Here is a 22,932-nt window from a genome sequence, read left to right as displayed (position 1 = left end):
GTTATGTTTGGTTGTTGTTGTCGATAGGGTCCTCTACATTGTATGTCCTCCTACAGTTGAAGAGCGGAGGTTAATGTTGACCATTTTCCCCTCACTGAAGTGTGCTTTGGTTGTTCCATGTATATGCTCCTTCTATTTAAAGAAGATGGTGATGATACTAATGAATTGATCATAGTCAGGGTCAACTAAAGAATTTTGCTAAGGAAAACACATAAAATAATGAAAACAAACTATTCTACTAGATAAGATGAAATAAAAATTTTTAAAAAAAATTATAAAAAATGAAAATAAATTCAATGTTTCAATATTTTGTAATTGGTTTCTTTATTTATATTTTTTGAAGAAAAAAAATGACAGTTTATAACGAATATGAATCATGTTTACAAAATAATAATGACACCGATAAGTGTTTTATTATTTCATCATTGAAGAGATTAATTCTACGAAGACAAACCTGTATGTATCTTTCCTAATTTTGATATTTTCTTTATTGATTAACCTTCAATTTTAACACACGAACACTGTTTATTAGTTTGAATGATCTGAAAGGGTTTTCTGTCTGCCAGTTTAACTTTTATTAAACCTGTTTGTTCTTAAAAACTAATCAGACAGTTAAAAAATCTGCAAGTTAAGTACATTTAGAGTTTATGGAAGAAATTCATGGTATCTAAACTGTGAAATTCATTCGCTTTAAAAGAAACATACAAATATGTATCCTATCAAACTTTAAATCTACACATGTATTGATGATAAGAAATGTCAAACATTGTATCTTCTAGATTAGATGTTGTTACATTCAGATGTCTTTTTTATCGGCTCTGATATGCAGATATTCCGATCAAACACTTCAGTAACTGACGTCACGAGGACAAGTGATGCCTTCACTAACGAGCGTTTGAAGTGATTACGAGTCACGTGGATCCCATGAGTTACATGTACGTTATGATGTTGCTGTGTTGATTTTACAGTCTTTAGAAACCGATGTTCATTTAGGTATTGTGTTAGAGAGCTGCACAAGATATTTTATGGTACTCTTCCGAGTAAAATGTTGGAGACATAATCTCCAACCCACTTGAGTACACTGTTAACAATACCAATCTGTGACTTTAAATTGGATTATTGGAATTCATGTAAATTAAAATCATAACTATAAGCAATACTACATGCAGTCTCTCGGTATATGTTGGTACATGTATCTAAAATTGTTGACAAAGCAGTTTTATTTTTAACGTTACTTGGACCAAGTATAAATCTACCCCCAAAGATTCTATACATACAGTGCTCCCCAAATCCTTCAGACATGATAGTTTTAACAATCTACCAAATTGTTGACTTTCAGAACATATCAGTGGAATCATTTATTTCAGCAATTAGTAAGGTGATGCTAAAAAAAATTGAATTTTATTAATATTTATCTTTATTTTACTGTCACATTTTACCCTGGTAATTCAGTATTTAAAAATGAATTTTCGAATATATTACATATAATTTGTTTTGTTATTTTGAAAGGCATTGACGTGAATTAGATTTTTGATTAATTTACACTTGCTGGAATTTTATGGTGCCAAATGAGAGGCTTCTTTTAGAATTCAATCAAAATAGGACGAAAAAATGTGCATTTCTAACTTTTTGAATGGGAATAAATATTGCAGATTTGAAGAAGATTTTTTTTATTTATTTTGTCTTTGAAAGAGTAATTTTTGATGGAAATATTTAGTTTGTTTAAGTCTGCGCTCAATGTTTCTGAAAGAAAAATTGCTTCAAAATAGGCGAAAATGCAGAAATGACTCGGAAAGATTACCGTTATGATGTCATAGTTCTAAATTGAGGACATTTTTGTTAAAAAAGAATTTAGATGAACAAAAATCTGCAAACGGATGTATGTACTAAGTAAATATATAATTTGTGCATGCAGAGAAGTATGATGTTTATTTAAGGGGGTTATTTTCATATACATGTATTTTCCCCTTTCGGGTATTTAATATCTAATTAGGTCTGTTGGGGTTTTGATTTTTTTGTACTTGTTATCTTTGTTTAGTTTTAGACGAGTCACGTGGTATTACACTGGTAGGTAGACCTGACGTGTAATTAGCTGTGATCTCCATGTTTGACTGTTAAGGTTTGTAGAGTATTTATTCATGTAAAAATACTACTGTATCTTAATTTGATAAATACCGAAGGCTTTATAAGCATACTTACTATGAACGTTGAGGAAAAACCAACAACTGACTAATCTTTATAATTATCTAGATAGGAATGAAAAATATGTAATGATCTCTAGGTTTTAACAATTATGTAATAGTTTTGTGTATAATCTTTACGAAATATTATTAGGTGGATACTCTATTCATGTATAGTTTTCAAATCAACTGTTTAAATATATTTTATTTTATATAGTTTGATATAAGACAAAGCAAGCAATTTATGCAATATTGGTTCATGAACTGATAGAAGTTCAGTTTTAAGCAGTTTATCTTAATCTTTTATTTTGAAAACAAATATTTGCTAGAGTTTATCACATTAACTTTTGTTTTAAACATTTTATTTTCTATTCAGCTATCAATATGTAAACAAAATAAGACGTGATGTTTGTTTTCATAACAAAAACCTGTGCTCTGTATATGGTACATTACTAGATGACTATAAGCAGCTGTTCTGATTTGCTTCCATTTTTGAGAGCGGTAGCGTACCAGATCAGACTGCTGTATGACTGAACTTAAATTTTGGTATTTCATTAACCTTAACTCTCTCCGTGCCTTCCACGTGTTGCGGTCTGAAGCCCCTGGCGCGCTGTGTTCCAGGTATTACACCCCGTATTGTTTCTTTCTACCTCCACCTCGCCACGTTGTCTTTGGTCCTCCCATCTTCCATTTTCCTTCTTCCCTCAGTCGTCCACTCTACAGCTACAGCACATTCATGGATCCTTTCGTTATATGTGGTCCAGTTCTGTCTCCATCTCCTGATCTCTCCACTGATGTTAGATGCTTCTGCTATCTCCTGTACAGTCAGGTTTGAAATGCACTGACCTTAGGGATCCTCCTTAGGTATTTTGTCTGGAAGGAATCTATCTTCTTTTCCTCTTCTTCGTGAGTTTCCATGTCTTACATCCATATAACAATACGGAGATGATTAGGCTTTGAAAAGAGAAACTTTGACCTTCCTGCTGATGTTAGTAAGCTTCCTAAATTTATATTGCCTAGCCTCCTGAAGGAGGCAATCGCTATCCTCTTCCCGATGTCGGATGTGCCTCCGCCGTCCTTGAAGACATTGACATCTACCTCCTCAACTTCACTGTTTCCGACATTCAGGTTGGCTTTACTCTTACCTTTGACCTTCAGCACTTTACGTTTCTAGCCATTTAGCTTCAAACTGACCTTAGCTGGGTTGTCTTCAAGCCTTGTTGTCTTTTACTGGCAGCATTGCTTTACTCCGATCATAACAGAGAAAGGGGACGTGGTTTCATTGTCTTCAATCACAGAGCATTGGAAGTCTTCATATAGTGCTTTAACAATTTGGGTCAGTTTATTTGGTATACCGTATTTTTTCATGATGATCCAAAGACTTTTTGTGCCCCGAGTCGAACGTCTTTTCGAAATCAACAACGTAGATATACATACACAGTAGAAGCGTTCCACTGATTGGCCTGCTGCGGGGGGTTTCTTAGGATGAATAGCTGTACCTCTCTGGAAACCCGCCTGTTTGTTTCTTAGTATGCGGTCTACGCTAGGGGCACCAAGGTTACTTCTCTCTAATTGCCGCACTTCTGTAAGTTGCCTTTCTTGGGAATTGTCCAGATCAGTCCCTTGGTCCACTCCTTGCGCACTTTCTCCTCTTTCCATATTTGGTCAAATGTGATTCTGAGTTCTTGGCTGGCCTGGCCTAGATCTGATTTAGTCATTTCTGCAGTTATCTGATCTGCTCCAGGGGCTTCCCATATTAAAGCACTTTCAATGCAGCTCTTACTTCTTGTATGGAGGGTGACTCGATAGAGATATCTCTCTCTCTCTCTCTCTCTCTCTCTCTCTCTCTCTCTCTCTCTCTCTCTCTCTCTCTCTCTCTCTCTCTCTGCTCCTCTTTTGTGGTGATTCAGGAATATCCATAGTTAGCACTTCCTCAAAGACCTGGCAAGTCTTGCTTCTTTTATTTTCATTAGTTCTGTATCTTTCCTCTTCACTGCTGCTGTTTGTTCGTTTCCTTTCCCGGTCAGCTGCGTGACATTATTGTTAAGTTCCTTTTGTCAAAAAACAAAAAAAAACCACTGTCAACAAAATGTAAAGCTGTGTCTGTTTAATTGTCAGCAAACAAAATACAAGGTTATAAAAATTAATATTTAAAAACATGTAAAATTAAACAATACACATTATTTAATTCACAAAATCGATTTCGTTTGCTTGAGATCAACGATTAACATTTACGGCGAGGCTGGTTGTTCCAATTCCTGGAATAATTTTAACGAACTTACATGTATAGGTCTATAAACTTTAACTGTAACACTGCTAGCTGTTAAAAATTGGTAACGATGAGTTTTAAATCAACACACGTAGTTCATCTGTCACCAGAATAAGCATCGTAGCGTTAAAGCAAAGCTATGAGTAGTTCATCAACTCTTTCGGCGTATTCCAAGCGACAGATATATTATACCATTTAAGTACCTCTATGTTTCTATAGTTACCACAACATTTACAAAAGGCGCACATACATACTATTCTTTTCGACATATTTTCGTCCACGATCCCGTTTCCTTGCAAGGTTACGGTTGCGTCTCCTAACATGGTTATTTCCAGCGATCTAACCCAGATTAAAACCAGTTTTAACGAATCTTACTACACAGTAAATAATATCACAGGCCAATGCATGTATTTCTTTCGTTTCCAATTCAACCGCTTAAGATTTCAACTCAATTTGTGTTTCATCCATTTAATCAAACTCGATAGCTCTTAAAGGCGCATCCATTTTGAATATTGTTGCTGTTGTTTTTTTATATTCATACGCGGCGTTTCATGTAAAAAAGTGAATTGAAATTAAGGAAATAAACAGTGAAATTGAAGTTAAAGATATTCTTCTTCTTATCTAGTAGATTCAGAAAATTGATGCTGCATTATATAGAGTTTATCTTTGATTAGGATGAATAACAAAGAAATGAGCTACGGTTGAAATTTATAAGACCGCTGCTTAATATTTTACGTATTTATTAATCTATTTTATAGATTTCATCAAGGTAACATCACTTTTTAATCAGTTAAACAGTCCCATAATAAATATCTTAAACATCGTAATAATATGTTATGTGTATGCCTTTGTAAAAAGCGGATTTAGATTGGCTCCCAGATGTGAAACATATCGAACTTGTACATTAAACCCTCTAGAAAAGAAATAATACACGCTCAACAAAAATAAATAAATGCTGGATCTAAACAAGCATAATAGATAGGATTTATTGGTATAATAATTGTTTTAAGATTATGCTGCGTTTATCTATAAAATGCACTTGCCCCATGTAAACAATCCGATTGATTCGCCATATAATATACGCGTCAAAATTTACAGTATGACGTCATATCTACAAGTGCATATTTAACTTTTTTTGACTTATTTGTCTACAAAGTTGCAGGCAGAAGTAATTTTAATGTAGCGTACCCATAACAATCGGGAATTACTGTATAATTGAGTCTTTTTGATGACTTGATGAGTTGTGTGACGTCATGGTATATATATATATATATATATAAACATGTCTATGTAGGTGTACAATGATTGATCAGAATAAGAATTTCAATTATCTGGCATTATATTCTTTGTGAAATCTGTACATGTTATAACTTGCGTCAGTTTTGAATAAAAGGAAAATGCACGTGTTTGATAACATATAAAAGTCACCCTTTTGTCACATGATCGAATTGAGCATCATAATTAACCGCATAAAGGTTTAGAAGTAATAAGACACATGCTTTTTCCCCCTGTTATTCAGAACTGATTAAAACAATTAATAATAAATGTTTAGCATTATAACTTATTCAAATAAAATATTTAACGATTTTCCCGCCTTTCGACGTAACGGATATAGTTCGTTGTGCTGAAGGAAACATCAACAAACCGAAAGTAGACAGGGAAGAAATACTTTGGACTGATCATACTGGGTAAGTAATTTTCATAAAATATAATTGTAGCCCAGTAGATATTTAATTGTTAATGATTACAATAGTTCATATTCAAGTTATAACTAAGCATCGGCATCTAAAAATCTTGTATCTATATATGTTGTTTGCTATGCCTAAAAAAGGTACACCTCCTTCAAAATTTGTAACTACTTTATCTACCGGATGTTTTTTTTAATTTGATTTTGGGCCACATAAGCATAATTAAAATCATCCAAGGTCTTTAAGCACATCATTTTCGAATTCTTGTATATATATTGTTAATTTTTTTCAGTAAATTAAAAAAAAATCAATATTGTCTTAAAAAAAACAAAATATTTTACCATTTTCTCAATATAACTTATTTATACTCTCTCTCTCTCTCTCTCTCTCTCTCTCTCTCTCTTTGAGATTTACAAGTGAATGAACTTATATCCAACTATGGTTATTGATATAAAAAGAAGTAGGTCATCTTGATAAATAGTTGACTTAAATGCCTTGTTGAAATAGGGTATGACGGATATAATGTAGGCATTATTTTCAACAAAAAGAAATGATATTCAAATGAAACATAGCAAACATGGGTTTTGTTTCTTAAAATTAAAGTCAAGAATTATATAATATCTGTACATGTGCAAATTGATTCCCTATAAGGTAGCTACTTTAGAAAATATCAAAGTTTTTAAAATGAAATTCAAATAAATCAAAAGCATATTATTTGGCAAATATATGGATCCAAGTTGTAACTTAAAATGATACGGAACAAAATATGTAGCTAACATATTAATTTTTTACTTCAAATATATTGCTTTAAATGAAGACCAAATGGTATTTTTGAAGTGTTTGAAATGTTATGAAGAAAAAACCCACTTCATTTGTATATTTTTTTTTAATTTTCAAAAACAACAATAAACGTACCAAATAATTTCTACCAAAGATTTAACATTTTTAGTGCCGATTTTGTATCTAGAAAGCTAATACAAATTTCAATCTTATACTACAACACAAAGGGAAGCAACATTTGATATACAGTCGCAGGGGGCTTCTTATGTATATATGCATCTATGCTGTAGGCTGCATTTTTGCATAACTCTTCAAGGCTAAAATAATTTATCCTGTCTTGAAATTTTTTTGAAATCAATTAAGGGTCATTAAACAAATTGATTTATCAAGTGTAGAAAAACAGATAGTGTTTGGTTTTCGTTTACCAATTCTCTATGTGAACTAAAATTTCAAGTTTTCGTTTACCAACTCTATGTTAACTAAAATTTCAAGATTTCTTTTAATGGATTAAGGATCATTAAGACACCGGCAGATAATGCATCATTTGTTCATTAAGAGTTTGGGTACAATTAGCATTCATTTTTCTACCGTGAAATAATTCTTTTGTAAAAAGAATATAAAGAAGTTTGATTGTTACTTTTTTCAGGGTTCGTATTACAAGTGGAAAATGGCCACTGATCCTCACATCACTTGGGCTCAAGAGGTCATCATCTGCGACCTTTGTGAGACCCCCGCTAAACGATACTGCAACAGTTGCCAGGTCAGTCTATGCTTGGGTTGCATTGGTAAACATATGGATAGTATACAGAATCTGAAACACGATGTTGTTCAGTTCAAGGACAGAAAAGTACAGCTGGTTTACGAAGAATGCGGGAGTCACTCTGGCCAAAGATGCGAGGCCCATTGCGCTGGGTGTAAGGTTCCAATCTGCATGTTTTGTGTCATTAGTAATCATAATGGACACACTATCAAACCCATGAAAGATGTAGTCACTGAGTTGAAGAGCGAAATTCAACACGAAACACGGGATATTGAATCAAATCTTCTTCCACTCTACGAAGAGAAGAAGAAAAATACTGATAAAGATATTGGTAAATTAACACAAAAATTTAACAGTCTTGAATCAGACACAGAGAAACTAAGAAAATCATGGCAACAAGAGGTAGACGCCATCTTTAACAAACTCTGCTCTTTGATCAAGTCAATGCGAGAGAACCACTTGTTTGTCCTGAGATCTCATCAGTCCCTTCTTGAAAACCAGATTCAAGATATGACCAAAACAGTTCAGCAAAACAAGGAAATTCACCAATCGAACAAGGTTTCAGAGGTCACCAAACACCAATCCAAGCTGACTGAGTACAAAGAAATCCCTACAATCGTACAACAACCGATACCATCCCTGAAAAGCAACACTGACCCTGGAAAGGAATTAACTATAGAGTTAGGAGAATACACAGCTACTCTAAAACAGGCAGAGTTATCCAGTCAGAGAGATGCCAAATTTTCCTCTATGACAACAAGGGATCTGCTGGACAAAGCCAAAGTAATTTCTACTTTTCCTACAGGAGTTGAATCATTGTGGAGGATTTCCTGTTTAGGAACTGATGAAGCGTGGTTGAGTGGAAAGGGCAAGACCATTACACGTGTCGACGTCGATGGATTTGTTCGGGAAACCGTCACCAGCACTTGCCAAAAAACTCCAGTGGATATCGCTGTAACCAAGAAGGATGAATTGATATACAGCGATTCCGACCATGGAACGGTTAACGTAGTCAAAAATGGGGTATCGGAGACTCTGATCACTGCACCACGAGGATGGTCACCAAAAGGACTGTGTTCCACTGAATCGGGGGATATCCTGGTCAACATGAATAGTGGAGTCCAAAATAAGGTTGTCCGCTACAAGAATAGAAAAATTGCGCAGGAAATCTTTAAAGATGATAAAGGAGACCTGATATTTGGAAAAGATAAGTGGATGTTGTTTTTGGCGGAAAACAGAAATGAAGACATCTGTGTTTCAGATTACAATGCAGATAGCGTAGTCGCTGTGGATAAGGCAGGAAGAGTTCGCTTCCGGTATACTGGCTCACCAGCAGGAGGACCAGAGCCATTCAGTCCGAGGCAGATAGTGACCGACTCCCTTGGTCAGATCATTGTTGCAGATTACAACAATGTCAGCATCCACATACTCGAGCAGAACGGACAGTTCATGAAAAGCTTAGACAAGTGTGGGTTTCACTCACTCTGTGGACTTAGTATCGACAACATGGAGAGGCTGTGGGTGGGACTAATTGACAACGGAAACGTGAAAGTAATTCAATACATGAAATAAGTATTGCAGATTTAAAGGAAAATTGGAGGACAATAATATGAATTAAAAAGCAAGATTTTTGTGTAAGGATTTGTTCAGATGGATAAAAAATCTTTTTTCACGTGACAGAGAAACATAAACTTGAATGCACGTGCTATGCATAAAGAAAACACAATCCAATACGTGAAATAAACGTCCCAAATTTAATTTGTAATTGATTGACAACATAAAACCAAAATAGAGATATTGATGGACAATATAAGACAGATTTTGCCAGGATTTTAAAACATTTTTTAATTATTTGGATTGATACTAGTAATCGTAAACAGGAATACAATACCAAATTTGAAGTGAACAATATCAAGGGGACGCTAAAGTGTACTAAACGTGAAAACATCTGGATTAATAAACGGTATCTAGAACAATGTTATGTAATGTAAAGACAGATCACGTTCAAAGACGGAATTTATGGACATTGTTAAGGCTTCTGATATTTGATGCGATGAAATGTGACTTTTTGGTGCATGGCTTTTCCGATTTATTATCAAAACTTTATATATATGAATAAATTTCCAGCCCCCCCCCCCCAAAAAAAAACCCAACATTTTATTGTTTCCATAAATCACTACCTCTTTGGGTTAACGGTATTATATTATTGCAACAACGTATTTTTTTAGGTTAAAAAAAATAACGTTCACTCGTCCTTAGTTTAACTTATATATATTTATTATTATTGCAACGTCTTTCTTTCTGAAGGTTAAAGAAGAATCGTGAACTTTTGAACAACAAAAAGAGACAAATACGAAAGCTGATGTGAAACACCCGATCCTTTATTTTTTGTGAAATAATTTTGAATCAAATCAACAATTTAAAAATTAAAGTATTTGTTTTTAGAATATGAAAATCGTTGGTATGGTTTTCCCTCCATGTCAATTACATTGTATAACACGTTTCACATACTGTATATATACATGTATTATGTTTGCATTACTAACTCTTTTATTAATATCTTACAAGTGTATGGTTGTGATTCTATATGTGCTGTGTATGTAACAATTGTTACAATTGTTAGGCTTTGAATGGATAGTTTTATGAACTTGAAATATTACGTCTAGCTTGTCATTTTACAAAACTATCTTTAACAGGTTTTTTGTGTTAAATATTAAATAAATCACAATTATATTATCTGCACTGGTTATTTTAAATTAAAAAAATTCAGTCTATCAACAACCAATTTATTAGGTGATATTCATAAGGTGCATTTATTAGGTGATATATTTCATTATGTTAATCTAAAACCGAACCAATGAGAATTCCAATTAAATGTAACTTGATCAAAGGATGGTATCAAATTTTTTGCTTTGTTTGATGAATGTTGTACTTTGTGCATGTTAAAACACTTTCTTACCTCGCACAATATTTTCCTAATTGTTAACATCAATCTGGAACAAGTACGTATGAATGAATTGTTAAAGTATACATATTATTTTAACCGGATTCATAGATTTAGAAATAGGCAATAATTATTAAAATAAGTTTGAATTTCTTATAGAGGGACATTTACACAATTTGAAATCATATTTTTAGCTCACCTGACCTGAAAGCTCAAGTGAGCTATTCTGATCCCATTTTGTCCGTCGACCGTCTGTCCGTCCGTCCGTCCGTCCGTCCGTCTGTCCGTCTGTAAACTTTTTACATTTTGAACTTCTTCTCTAAAACCGCTTATCCAATTTCAACAAAATTTAACACAAAGCATCCTTATGGGAGGGCGAATATAAATTGCAGAAATAAAAGTCCGATCTGTATTCAAAGCCGAGAAAACCTTGAAACTGTAGAAAAAAGGTGGTGCATTTTTAAAAATCTTCTTCTAAAGAACCACCGAGGCAAATTCAACGTAGTTTAGAATAAATTATCCTTATGGGAAGGAAAATATAAATTGCAAAAATTAAGGGGTAATTCTGTTTCAAATCTGAGTTATTACAAAAATAATAATATAGGAAAGGCGTGTTTCGATCAGTTTATTAGCCTCGGGTTCGGCATCCGGTGAAATGGGTAGGCAAGACTTGGCCTGGGCAAAACAAAAGATTTGCAGTTATTAATCTGCCAATCTCATTAAAATTTCAGGATATTTGATGGACTTGTATATTTGTATTAGCTGTGAATATTGCTGCAAAATAATGCGCATTTGGAATTGACGATTGCCGATCTGCCCCGGCTTTTATTTTGCCACGGCCCGAGTTTGCATACCCATTTACCAAAACTCGTATTCCAGACTTCTGAAACGAGGTTCTTTGTTTAAAGCAGCCATGACACGAAAAAGGGTCGATCTGACTATGATGAATTTGCTTGTTGTGCAACAGTTCGCGTATGAAGGGACATTTTGAAACATGCAAAATATATTGGTGCCGATTTTGGTAAATCGAAAGAAGTAAATTGAGGCTAAATATTTCAATGCGTTGACAGTTTTCACACATGACGTTGGTATTAGCTTGTTCTGATTTTCGTTTCGTTTTCATTATTTATGCTTTGTAACCTGGAAACTATCGTCTGTATTTCGTGATTTTTACGTATCAAATCAAACAGAGACTTCGGTAAATCAAACAATTAACTGTTTACCTGCGCAAATTAAGCAAAATCTGATGTAGGGGTACTGAAATACAATTCATTCTATCGGTAATTCGGCATTATCTTTTGCGTAATGGTGGATTACTGCAATATGTTTTGTTGAGATGCTCGGCATTTTCTCGAGTTAATTCAGTTTAAATAGAGTTTGATATCGCTGACGGAAATATGTAGGCATATACATGTATATATATGATTCATTTCGATAAAATAAATAGTGTTCTTTATTTGTTATACAGTCATGTAGTGCATGATTCTTGTGTTTAATTGTTTACAATTTTTATTTACTAACCATATTTGAGTGTTAAGCTTCGAATCATAAGCAAGATAGAGAGATTTGCTCACAATTCTATGTTTGTACACAGATCTTAAAGAGACAGTACAGCTGAAAACACATGTGTGAATAACTTCAGATTTATCTATTGTATAGTTGGGAAATAAGAAATAACGTTTATTGTAATAGTTGAAATACATGAAAATCCCTTTCACATACTTAATTAACGTAATTATGAGCTTCCGGAAATTCAAGGGTCGTACAAACCGGAATTATCTTATATCGTTTATTTGTACCACGTGGACTTTGATTGACAGTAATTGACACGTGCTGAAAACTACAAGATCTTTGTCCCACTTCGGTCTTCATGGAAAACGAGGTTAAGGCGATTCTCTAAATGAAACACATCCTTTCTTACTCGATAATTTATAAATGGTTTACCAATTCAGGTTCATTTTAAAATGAATAGTCATATATATGTCAAATAACCCCTCAAGGGGCCTCATTTATAAAAATAAATTTAGGTTGTAGCAAATCCTATGATAAACACGAAAAATACATGCTTACAAAATGATAATTGTGGTTATTTTAAAAACTTTGAACAGTTATTACCTATGAAATGTAGAAAAGACATATTTTTATCAACAAACCTGTCCTGGAGATTCTTCGCGAGCCCTGCATGTGTTTTGTTTACAGTAAATACGCATGCGTAATAGTTTAGAAGGCGGAACCCCGAACACGTTGCGATGTATTTATGTGATAGGTTATACGTAATTATTAATTTTAATGAAATAATTAGATTTATTGCATGGAGAACTTTGTAATTTTCTGAAAGTTTATACATTCATGAGTAGTACAAAAATACCGAACCCGATCGGAAAAATTTTTCAAGTCAGTTTTTTTATAAGATGCGCCGTACTGTCTCTTTAAAAACTAAAGATTAAAAAAGTAAAAAATTTGTCAATATTTATTAAGAAAATTTTCAAAGTCTCTTCTTCCAGAAACCAACTTTAACAACTTATTGTATTGTAAACTTAACCTTTTTAGCTCACCTGAGGGTTGGGCCACAATGGGGGGTAAAAGTTTAACAAATGAATATATAGAGTAAATCTTTAAAAATCTTCTTCTCAGAAACTAATCAGCCAGGAAAGCTGAAACTAGTGTAGATCCAAAGTTGTGAAAATCATGCCCCCGGGGGTAGGATGGGGCCACAATGGGGGATCGAAGTTTAACATATGAATACATAAAGTAAATCTTTAAAAAATTTCTTCTCAGAAACTAATCGGCCAGGAAAGCTGACACTTGTGTGGAAGCATCCTCAGGTAGTGTAGATTCAAAGTTGTGAAAATCATGATCCCCAGGGGTAGGGTGGATCCACAATGGGGTGTCAAAGTTTATCAAAGGAATATATAGGGTAAATCTTTAAAAATCTTCTCAGAAACTAATCAGCCAGATGATTCTTCATAATTGTTAAGACTTTGGCCCCAGGACAATTCTTTGGCCTCACGAGAAGGTTCAGAGTTTGATGTACGTTTATATATATAACTATTGTTAAGGATCTTTTTGAGAACTGCAATACTCAATATATGATATGACTATAAATTCATCCTGTTAGAAAAGGGACTAATGATCATAAACATAAGAATATCCAGGGAAAAATGGATTTTATTTATACAGGATCTACATGTATTATTGTGCATTGTCCAGATGGTTTGTATTATGACTCCATTAAGCTCGAGCCTTGCTTTTTATTTTCTTTATGCATGGTATAAAAACTTACTGTTTTAATTTATTTATAAGTAATATTATCTTTAAAAGAAAGCAACATATGATTGAAAATTATACCAAAATAAAACATATGTAAACAAGAATATGACTCAAATTTTCTGAACTCTGTACTTCGTTTTAATATGCCATTTGACATTCAAACATATGAAGCATTCCAAATACCCATGTATTCCATTCTAGACATAAAAAGGAACTGCAAAATTTATGCTCACTGTGTCTAGGTCTCTTTAAAAAGTTCATGTTTGTTTCATATAAAAAGCTTTGTTTTCAAAAAAAATTATGAATAGGTTAGAGAAAAAGAAATAAAGGATTTCGTTTTTTTGTTGAAATATGATATGCGTTGATAAGAAAAAGTAAGTTCTCGTCTTTCACATTTCCCACAAAAACAGGTTTTTTTTATCAGCTTCTCTGAAAATAACAACACACGTAGTGAGAATTTATAATTGAGGTCTTCTATCTGCCTTTCAATTTTGGAAATTATATTTTGGAAGATATACTTTATATATCCGTCACAAAAAGGTGGGTCTGTAAATCCATATTTAATTCATTCTTTAATGTAATACTTGTTCCTTTTGATCTCCAGCGTTTGATTTTACATATTGATGGCACTAAACACTTCATGATATCTCACAGATTTTGAATTTCATTATCAAAATCAATTAATCTAAATTGTAAACTAAGCAACAACCTTCATTGTTTGCAAATAATATTATATTTGTCTTTTTGTCATTACAGTGAGACTATATGAAAGCAAAAAATATAAAGGGTTTTATGTGTTTTGTGTGTAAACAGCAATAGAGATCTAGTAGATGCTGATACAACAAATTGATATCGCGTTTTGCTTTCAGTCTGTGGAACGGTTCCAAAAAATAGGGAAAAAAAAGTATATATCGGAGTGGGGTTTTTTTTCGTGGGGGTGTTTTTATTTGTTTTGTTTTTAAAACTTTTTTTCTCGGTTTGAACCCCCCCCCCCCCCAGAATTTATTGGTTGTGTTGAAATCTCTAGACAGCTCCTAAGTTTTCAAAATTTACTTCATTAGATGATAAGTATGTAATGAATGGGTTTTTCCTCTAAGTACTTGATAACTTTCTACTAAAGTTGTCTTCCTTTAATTTCTATTTTAAGATAAAACGACACCTTCCTCCAAACAAATTACTCGACTTCTCAGAACACTAAGCCGTTTTAGTAATGGGTGTAGGAAGGAAATACCATATGCTAGCTATATTGTTAATAGGGTCATCCCGATAGTGTATATTCAAAATCAAAACGGATATATAATAGGGCAAACAATAACAGCCTCCTGATTTCCTGCAGACATGCGCAATAAGGTCGGTTTTCCTCTTCAGTCTTCAATATTCATGAAAAGTCTTTACTGTCCTGGCAGAAAATAGACGATTAAAATCTATATCTTTGTAACGAGAAGGAATTCACTATTGTAATTTACAGAAGAAAGGTAACTTTAATAAGTAGACAAACCCTTTCGTTTTCAAAAATTTTCACTGCCATTCATAATTGACGCAAATTATAAAGTGTGTATAATTTAAGAGGATAACATTATTCTGAAATTCGGACAACCTTAAATACCTTCAGATACAACACAAGTATTAAATCTGTAATAAATATATTACCAAGAATAGCCAAATATACTTCAAGCCATACACGCTTTAATTCTTTAATATTTGATTTTATGCTTTGCGATTAAATTGAGCATTATAATTAACCGCATAAAGGTAACTTTTATAAGCAATCAAACACATGTATTTTTCTTATTATATAAACTGACGTAAATATAGCGTATACAGCTTTAGAATTCATTTTGAGATGGTAAACGGTTTATTATTGCCATTTTAAAAAAAATTCAAATTAAATATTTGACGGTTTTCCCGCCTTGTGACGCAATGAATATAGTTCAACTCGACACTCATTGTGCTGAAGGAACCATCAACAAACCTAAAAAAGACAGGGAAGAAGGAATTTTGACTGATCATTCTGGGTAAGTAATTTTAATAAATCACATTTGTAGTCAAGTTGATATTTAATGTTAATGATTACGATAGTTGATATTCAAGTTATCACGAGGAACTGTCATCTAACAATCTTTTATCTTTATATTTTGTTTGTTATGTAACAAAAAGCACACCCCTTCAAAATTGTTATCCACTTTATCTATCACGCAGCACTGTTAAGGCTTACTATGAAAATATCAACGGATTTAAACCTATGCATCTATTATTACAAAATATTCATGAAAAGTTATTCTATCATGATATACATGTGATATTAAATGAAACAATATACTAAATTCTACTTTGTATTGCACTTAGTGCGGTCCCCTAAATTAACAGTCACGTGACATGTGTTGATAATTGTCCCGAATGGAGGTCATAAACAAATTTCAATAATGCAAGGGCATACCCTTATTTGAATTAAAAATTTAAATAATAATTAAATTCTAATTTCCTGGTAGATTCTGAAAAGTGCTTCTGCTTTGTATAGAATTCATCTTATATTAGAATAAATATCAAAGAAATGAGGTCCGGTTGGAATTTTTATGACGTTCGCTTAATTTATTATGTATTTAATAATTTATTCCATGGATTTCGTCGAAGCAGGAGCACTTTTTAATAAATTAAACATTCCCTAAATTTATAGCCAAAAGATCGTTATGATCTGTTAAGTGTATGCCCTTGTAAAAAGCGGATTAAGATAGGCTTCCCGATGTCAAACACGTCGAACTTGTACATTAAAAACTCTAGAAAAGAAATAATACACGCTCTGAAAAATAATCAAATGTCCAATTAAAACAAGCATAATGGATAGAATTTAATGGTATCATAATTGTTTCATTCATAAAATGCATACTTTCATATTAAAATTTTTTTTGATCCCCCTTCTCTCTACACAAAATATGTGTCAAAATATACAGTATGACGTCACAACGAAAAGTGCACTGCGATGAGTCAGTTGTTTTTTATATTTATCGTTGTTGGACTTATTTGACTACAAAGTTGCACGCATAGGTACTTTTCAATGTAGTTTAATGTTTTCGTACCCATAACAATCGGAAATTACTTTATTTATTAGTATTTTTGACGACTTGTTCTTTATGATGATGTCATAGATATATACCGTACTTTCTGGTCGACGCAACAACAAAGTAAACCTTAACAGTGCTGCGCGGTTATTTTCATCGATTAAAATTATGATAAATGATATTGTCCTCAGTCTTTCAACAGAGTTTTTCAAACCGTTATTGCATTCTTTATGTTTATTGTTAATTTTCAGAAAATAAAAACAAATTCAATGTTGTCGTCAATAAACTGATAATTTTTTATATTTCAATATAGCGTATGGAAATAAAATTCAAATGAAACAGAGCAAACATATGGTTTTTTCCTTTATGATTAAATTAATGTCAAGAATTCCTCAAATTTTGCACATGTACAAATTGATCCCCTTATCAGCTGGCAACTACTTTTTTAAAGAAAAAAAATTCAAGTTTTTGAAATTCTGCATTTTGTATATTTGAATACTGTAAACGTACTACATTTGGCTGGGTATTCTATTTAGCGCCTTTGGTGGAACGATACTTCAGCTAAATCAAGTACATCGCTAAATGCCATGCATAAATGTATAAGAATAGTCACATTCAGGAAAACGCTGATTCAAATCCACGCCAACTTGTTCAAAAACTAATTTCTGTCCAATAAAGTACACGCCAAATATAAAACGTTCACAGTAACTGCAAACGTTTTATATTTAAACGTGTCTGATATTTGGCGGAATATGCTTTTACAACAAGTTAGCGTCAATTTTGTGTTGCACATTTCTTATTGTATCTATATTTCTTCTTATATATTTCACATTTGGCGATATACTTGATTTAGCGGATGCCATTTTGCGCAAAATACGCTAAATAGAATACACAGACAATTGTAATACGCTTACAGCATTAGATTTAGTTCTCACGACAGTTCGCTGTAAAACATTTTGAAATGATTGAGACACAATTGAGCAAATGTATTTATCAAATTAGAGAAGCAGATAGTGTTTCGTTTTTGTTTACCAATTAATTAATCGTATATCTCTGTTAACTAAAATTTCAAGTTTTCATTTACATGGATAAAAATCAGTAAACTCACCGGTATTTGCCTCATTTGTACATCTAAAGTTTGGGTAAACGTAACATTCATTTTCCTCCCGTGAAATGAATCTTTTGTAAAAAGAATAAGAAGTTTGATTGTTGCCTTATTCAGGGGTCGTATTACAAGTGGAAAATGGCCACTGATCCTCACATCACTTCGGCTCAAGAGGTCATCATCTGCGACCTTTGTGAGACCCCCGCTAGACAATTCTGCAACAGTTGCCAAGTCAGTCTATGCTTAGGTTGCATTGGTAAACACATGGACAGTATACAGACCCTGAAACACAAGATTGTTCAGTTCAAGGACAGAAAAGTACAGCTGGTTTACCAGGAGTGTGGGAGTCACTCTGGCCAAAGATGCGAGGCCCATTGCTATCAGACTCATGAAAGACGTAGTCTGTGATTTGAAGAGCGAAATTCAACACGAAACACGGGATATTGAATCCAATCTTCTTCCAGTCTACGAGGAGATGAAGGAAAATACTGAAAAGGACATTAGTAAATTAACACAAGAATTTAACAGTCTTGAATCAGACATAGAAAAACTAAGAAAATCATGGCAACAAGAGGTAGACGCCATCTTTAACAAATTCTGTTCTTGGATCAAGTCAATGAGATGGAACCACTTGACTGTCCTAACATCTCATCAGTCCCTTATTGAAAACCAGATTCAAGAGATGACCAAAACAGTTCAGCAAAACAAGGAAATTCACCAATCGAACAAGGTTTCAGAGGTCACCAAACACCAATCCAAGCTGACTGAGTACAAAGAAATCCCTACAATCGTACAACAACCGATACCATCCCTGAAAAGCAACACTGACCCTGGAAAGGAATTAACTATAGAGTTAGGAGAATACACAGCTACTCTAAAACAGGCAGAGTTATCCAGTCAGAGAGATCCCAAATTTTCCTCTATGACAACAAGGGATCTGCTGGACAAAGCCAAAGTAATTTCTACTTTTCCTACAGGAGTTGAATCATTGTGGAGGATTTCCTGTTTAGACACAGATGAAGCGTGGTTGAGTGGAAAGGGCAAGACCATTACACGTGTCGACGTCGATGGATTTGTTCGGGAAACCGTCACCAGCACTTGCCAAAAAACTCCAGTGGATATCGCTGTAACCAAGAAGGATGAATTGATATACAGCGATTGGAACGGTTAACATAGTCAAAAATGGGGTATCGGAGACTCTGATCACTGCACCACGAGGATGGTCACCAAAAGGACTGTGTTCTACCGAATCTGGAGATATCCTGGTCAACATGAATAGTGGAGTCCAAAAGAATTTTGTCCGCTACAAGAATAGAACAATTGCGCAGGAAATCTTTAAAGATGATAAAGGAGACCTGATGTTTGGAAAAGATAAGTGGATGCTGTTTTTGGTAGAAAACAGAAATGAAGACATCTGTGTTTCAGATTATAATGCAGATAGCGTAGTCGCCGTGGATAAGGTGGGAAGAGTTCGCTTCCGGTATACTGGCTCACCAGCAGGGGGACCAGAGCCATTCAGTCCGAGGCAGATAGTGCCCGACTCCCTCGGTCAGATCATTGTGGCAGATTACAACAATGTCTGCATCCACATACTTGAGCAGAACGGACAGTTCCTGAAAAGCTTAGACAAGTGTGGGTTTCACTCGCTCTGTGGACTTAGTATCAACAGCATGGAGAGGCTGTGAGTGGGACTAATTGACAACAGAAACGTGAAAGTAATTCAGTACATGAAATAAGTATCGCAGATTTAAAGGAAAATCGGAGGACAATAATATGAATTAAAAAGCAAGATGTTTGTGTAAGGATTTGTTCAAATGGATGGAAAATCGTTTTTTACGTGACAGAGAAACATAAACTTGAATGCAAGTGCTATGCAAAAAGAAAACACAATCCAATGCGTGAAATAAACGTCCCAAATTTAATTTGTAATTGATTGACAACATAAAATTAAAATAGAGATATTGATGGACAATATAAGATAGATTTAGCCAGGATTTTAAAACATCTTTCAATTATTTGGATTAATACTAGTAATCGTAAACAGAAATACAATACCAAAATAGTGAACAATATCAAGGGGACGCTAAAGTGTACTAAACGTGAAACTATCTGGATTAATAAACGGTATCTAGAACAATGTTATGTAATGTAAAGACAGATCACGTTCAAAAACCGAATTTATGGACTTTGTTAAGGCTTCTGATATTTGATGCCATGAAATGTGACTTTTTGGTGCATAGCTTGTCCGATTTATTATCAAAACTTTATATATATGAATAAATTTCCAGCCCCCCCCCCCCCCAAAAAAAAAACAAAAAAAACAAAACATTTTATTGTTTTCATAAATCACTACTTCTTTGGAATAACGGTATTATATTATTGTAACAACGTCTTTTTTTAAGTTAAAAAAAACCGGTTACTCGTCCTTTGGTTAACTTATCTATCTATCTATCTATCTATCTATCTATCTATCTATCTATCTATCTATCTATCTATCTATCTATCTATCTATATATATATCATTATTACAACGTCTTTCTTTCTGAAAGTTAAAGAAAAATCGTGAATTTTTGAACAACAAAAAGAGACAAATACGAAAGATGATGTGAAACACCCGAGCAATTATTTTTTGTGAAATAATTTTGAATCAAAACAACAATTTAAAATTAAAGTATTTGTTTTTTGAATATGAAAATCATTGATATTGTATGCCTCCATGTCAATTACACTGTATAACACGTCTTTCACATATTGTATATATACATGTACTGTGTTTGCATTAATAACTCTATTATTAATATCTTTCAAGTGTATGGTTGTGATTTTATATGTGCTGTGTATTTAACAATTGTAGGCTTTGAATGAATAGTTTTATGAACTTGAAATATAACGTCTAGCTTGTCATTTTATAGAAACATCTTTAACAGATTTTGTGTTACATATTGAATGATTCACAATTATATTATCTGCATTGATTATTTGTGTGTGTATTGTCTTTTTGAATTAAATAAGTTCAATGTATCAACAACCAATTTAGTAGGTGATATTTATCAGGTGAATTTATTAGGTGATATGTTTCATTATCTTAATCTATAACCAAACCAATAAGAATTCTAATGAAATGTAACTTGATCAGAGGATGATGTCTAATTTGTATAACGATTAGATATCAATTACTTTCCTTTGTTTGATGAATGTTGTACATTGTGCATGTTAAAACACTTTCTTACCTCGCACAATATTTTTCCTAACTGTTAACATCAATCGGGAACAAGTTAGTATAAAAAAAATTGTAATTGTATACATAATATTATTTTAACCGGAATCATAGATTTAAAAGTAAGCAATAATTATTAAAATAAGTTTGAATTTCTTATGGAGGGATCTTAAAGGGACTTGGACACAATTTGAGATCAAAAAAATTATTTTTATTTTTTATATATAAAATGGTTTGCTGGTGCATTTTAAATGATTGACCAAAATATTGAATGTTAAAGTCAAGTTACAAGCAAGATACAAAGGTAGGAATTGGTTGTTATGTAAACAAAGCTCGAGTCCTATAGTTGTTTACAAAATATGTAATGTAAAGAATTACCATTTCTTAGACAAAATGACATGTAAAAAACAATTTAAACTAACTCAATATCTTTATAAATACTAGTATCAACAAAAGAAAGATACATTTGATTAAAACTTACACCAATACAACACATATGTAAAAAATTACAATATTCGAACTTTGTTTACAAAACAAAGAATTATGGACTCTGTATCTTGCTTATAACTTGATATTTGACTTTTGAATTTTCACATAGCATTAAAAACTTCTATATTTATCAGTATAAACATTAAAAATTAAAAAAAAAAATTGAAAATTTTAAGTCAAATCGTGTCCAAGTCCCTTTAACACAATTTGAAATCATATTTTTTTTTCATTTTCTTTACATTTAAAATGACTGACCAACGATAAAATAATAGACGCCATGTAAACAAAGATTATAATTGTTGTTATGTTTACAAAGCTTAAGCCTTGCAAGCTTTTTATTTACTTTATGCATGGCATAAAAATTTACTGATTCAATCTATTTATTAGTAATATTATCATTAAAAGAAAGCAACATATGATTGAAAATTATACCAAAATAAAACATATGTAAACAAAAACATGACTCAAATTAAAGAAAAATTCTGAATTCTGTACTCCGTTTTAGTTTGCCATTTGATATTCAAACATATGAGGCATTCCAAATACTCATGTATTCCATTCTAAACATAAAAATGAACGGAAAACTTTGAACTAATGTGTCTAGGTCTCTTTTAAAGGTTAATTTTATTTTCAAATAAAATGTTTTGTTTTTAAATATATTACGCATAGGTTAGAGAAAAAAAAATTAAGGATTTCGTTTTTGTGTTGAAATATGATATGCGTTGATAAGAAAAAGTAAGTTCTCATTTTTCACATTCCCCACGAAACAGGGTTTTTATTTTTATCAGCTTCTCTGAAAATAACTAACAAAAAGAAAATAATTGAGGGCTTCTATCTGCTTTTTAATTTTGGAAATTATATATTGGAAGATACACTTTATATATCCGTCACAAAAATGTGGGTCCGTAAATCCATATTTAATTCATTTCTTTAATGTAATGCTTTTTCCTTTTGATCTCCACCGTTAGATTTTACATATTGATGGCACTAAACACTTCATGATATCTCACAGTTTTTGAATTTCATTATCAAAATGAAGTAATCTAAGTTGTAAACTAAGCAACAACCTTCATTGTTTTCAAATAATATTATGATATTTGTCTTTTTGTCATTACAGTGAGACTATATGAAAGCAAAAAATATAAGGAGGTTTTATGTGTTTTGTGTGTAAACA

At 32.7% G+C, this 22,932-nt stretch overlaps 1 protein-coding gene and 1 pseudogene across 1 annotated transcript; both read left to right on the top strand.

Moving 5' to 3' along the window:
* Positions 1 to 6,065: 6,065 nt before the first annotated feature.
* On the top strand, positions 6,066 to 10,415 carry LOC128161253 (tripartite motif-containing protein 2-like). The gene is made up of 2 exons (XM_052824495.1): positions 6,066 to 6,137; positions 7,564 to 10,415. The coding sequence occupies exon 2, from the start codon at positions 7,585 to 7,587 to the stop codon at positions 9,247 to 9,249; it is 1,665 nt and encodes a 554-aa protein (XP_052680455.1). The 5' UTR covers positions 6,066 to 6,137; positions 7,564 to 7,584; the 3' UTR covers positions 9,250 to 10,415.
* A 7,498-nt stretch (positions 10,416 to 17,913) lies between these two features.
* On the top strand, positions 17,914 to 20,346 carry LOC128160003 (uncharacterized; annotated as a pseudogene).
* The last annotated feature ends 2,586 nt before the right edge of the window (positions 20,347 to 22,932 follow it).

The sequence above is a fragment of the Crassostrea angulata genome, chromosome 8 (genome assembly GCF_025612915.1).
Source record: "Crassostrea angulata isolate pt1a10 chromosome 8, ASM2561291v2, whole genome shotgun sequence".
NCBI lineage: Eukaryota > Metazoa > Mollusca > Bivalvia > Ostreida > Ostreidae > Magallana > Magallana angulata.
The sequence above is the reverse complement of the archived record's forward strand: the minus strand, read 5'-3'. Positions and strand labels throughout refer to the sequence as shown.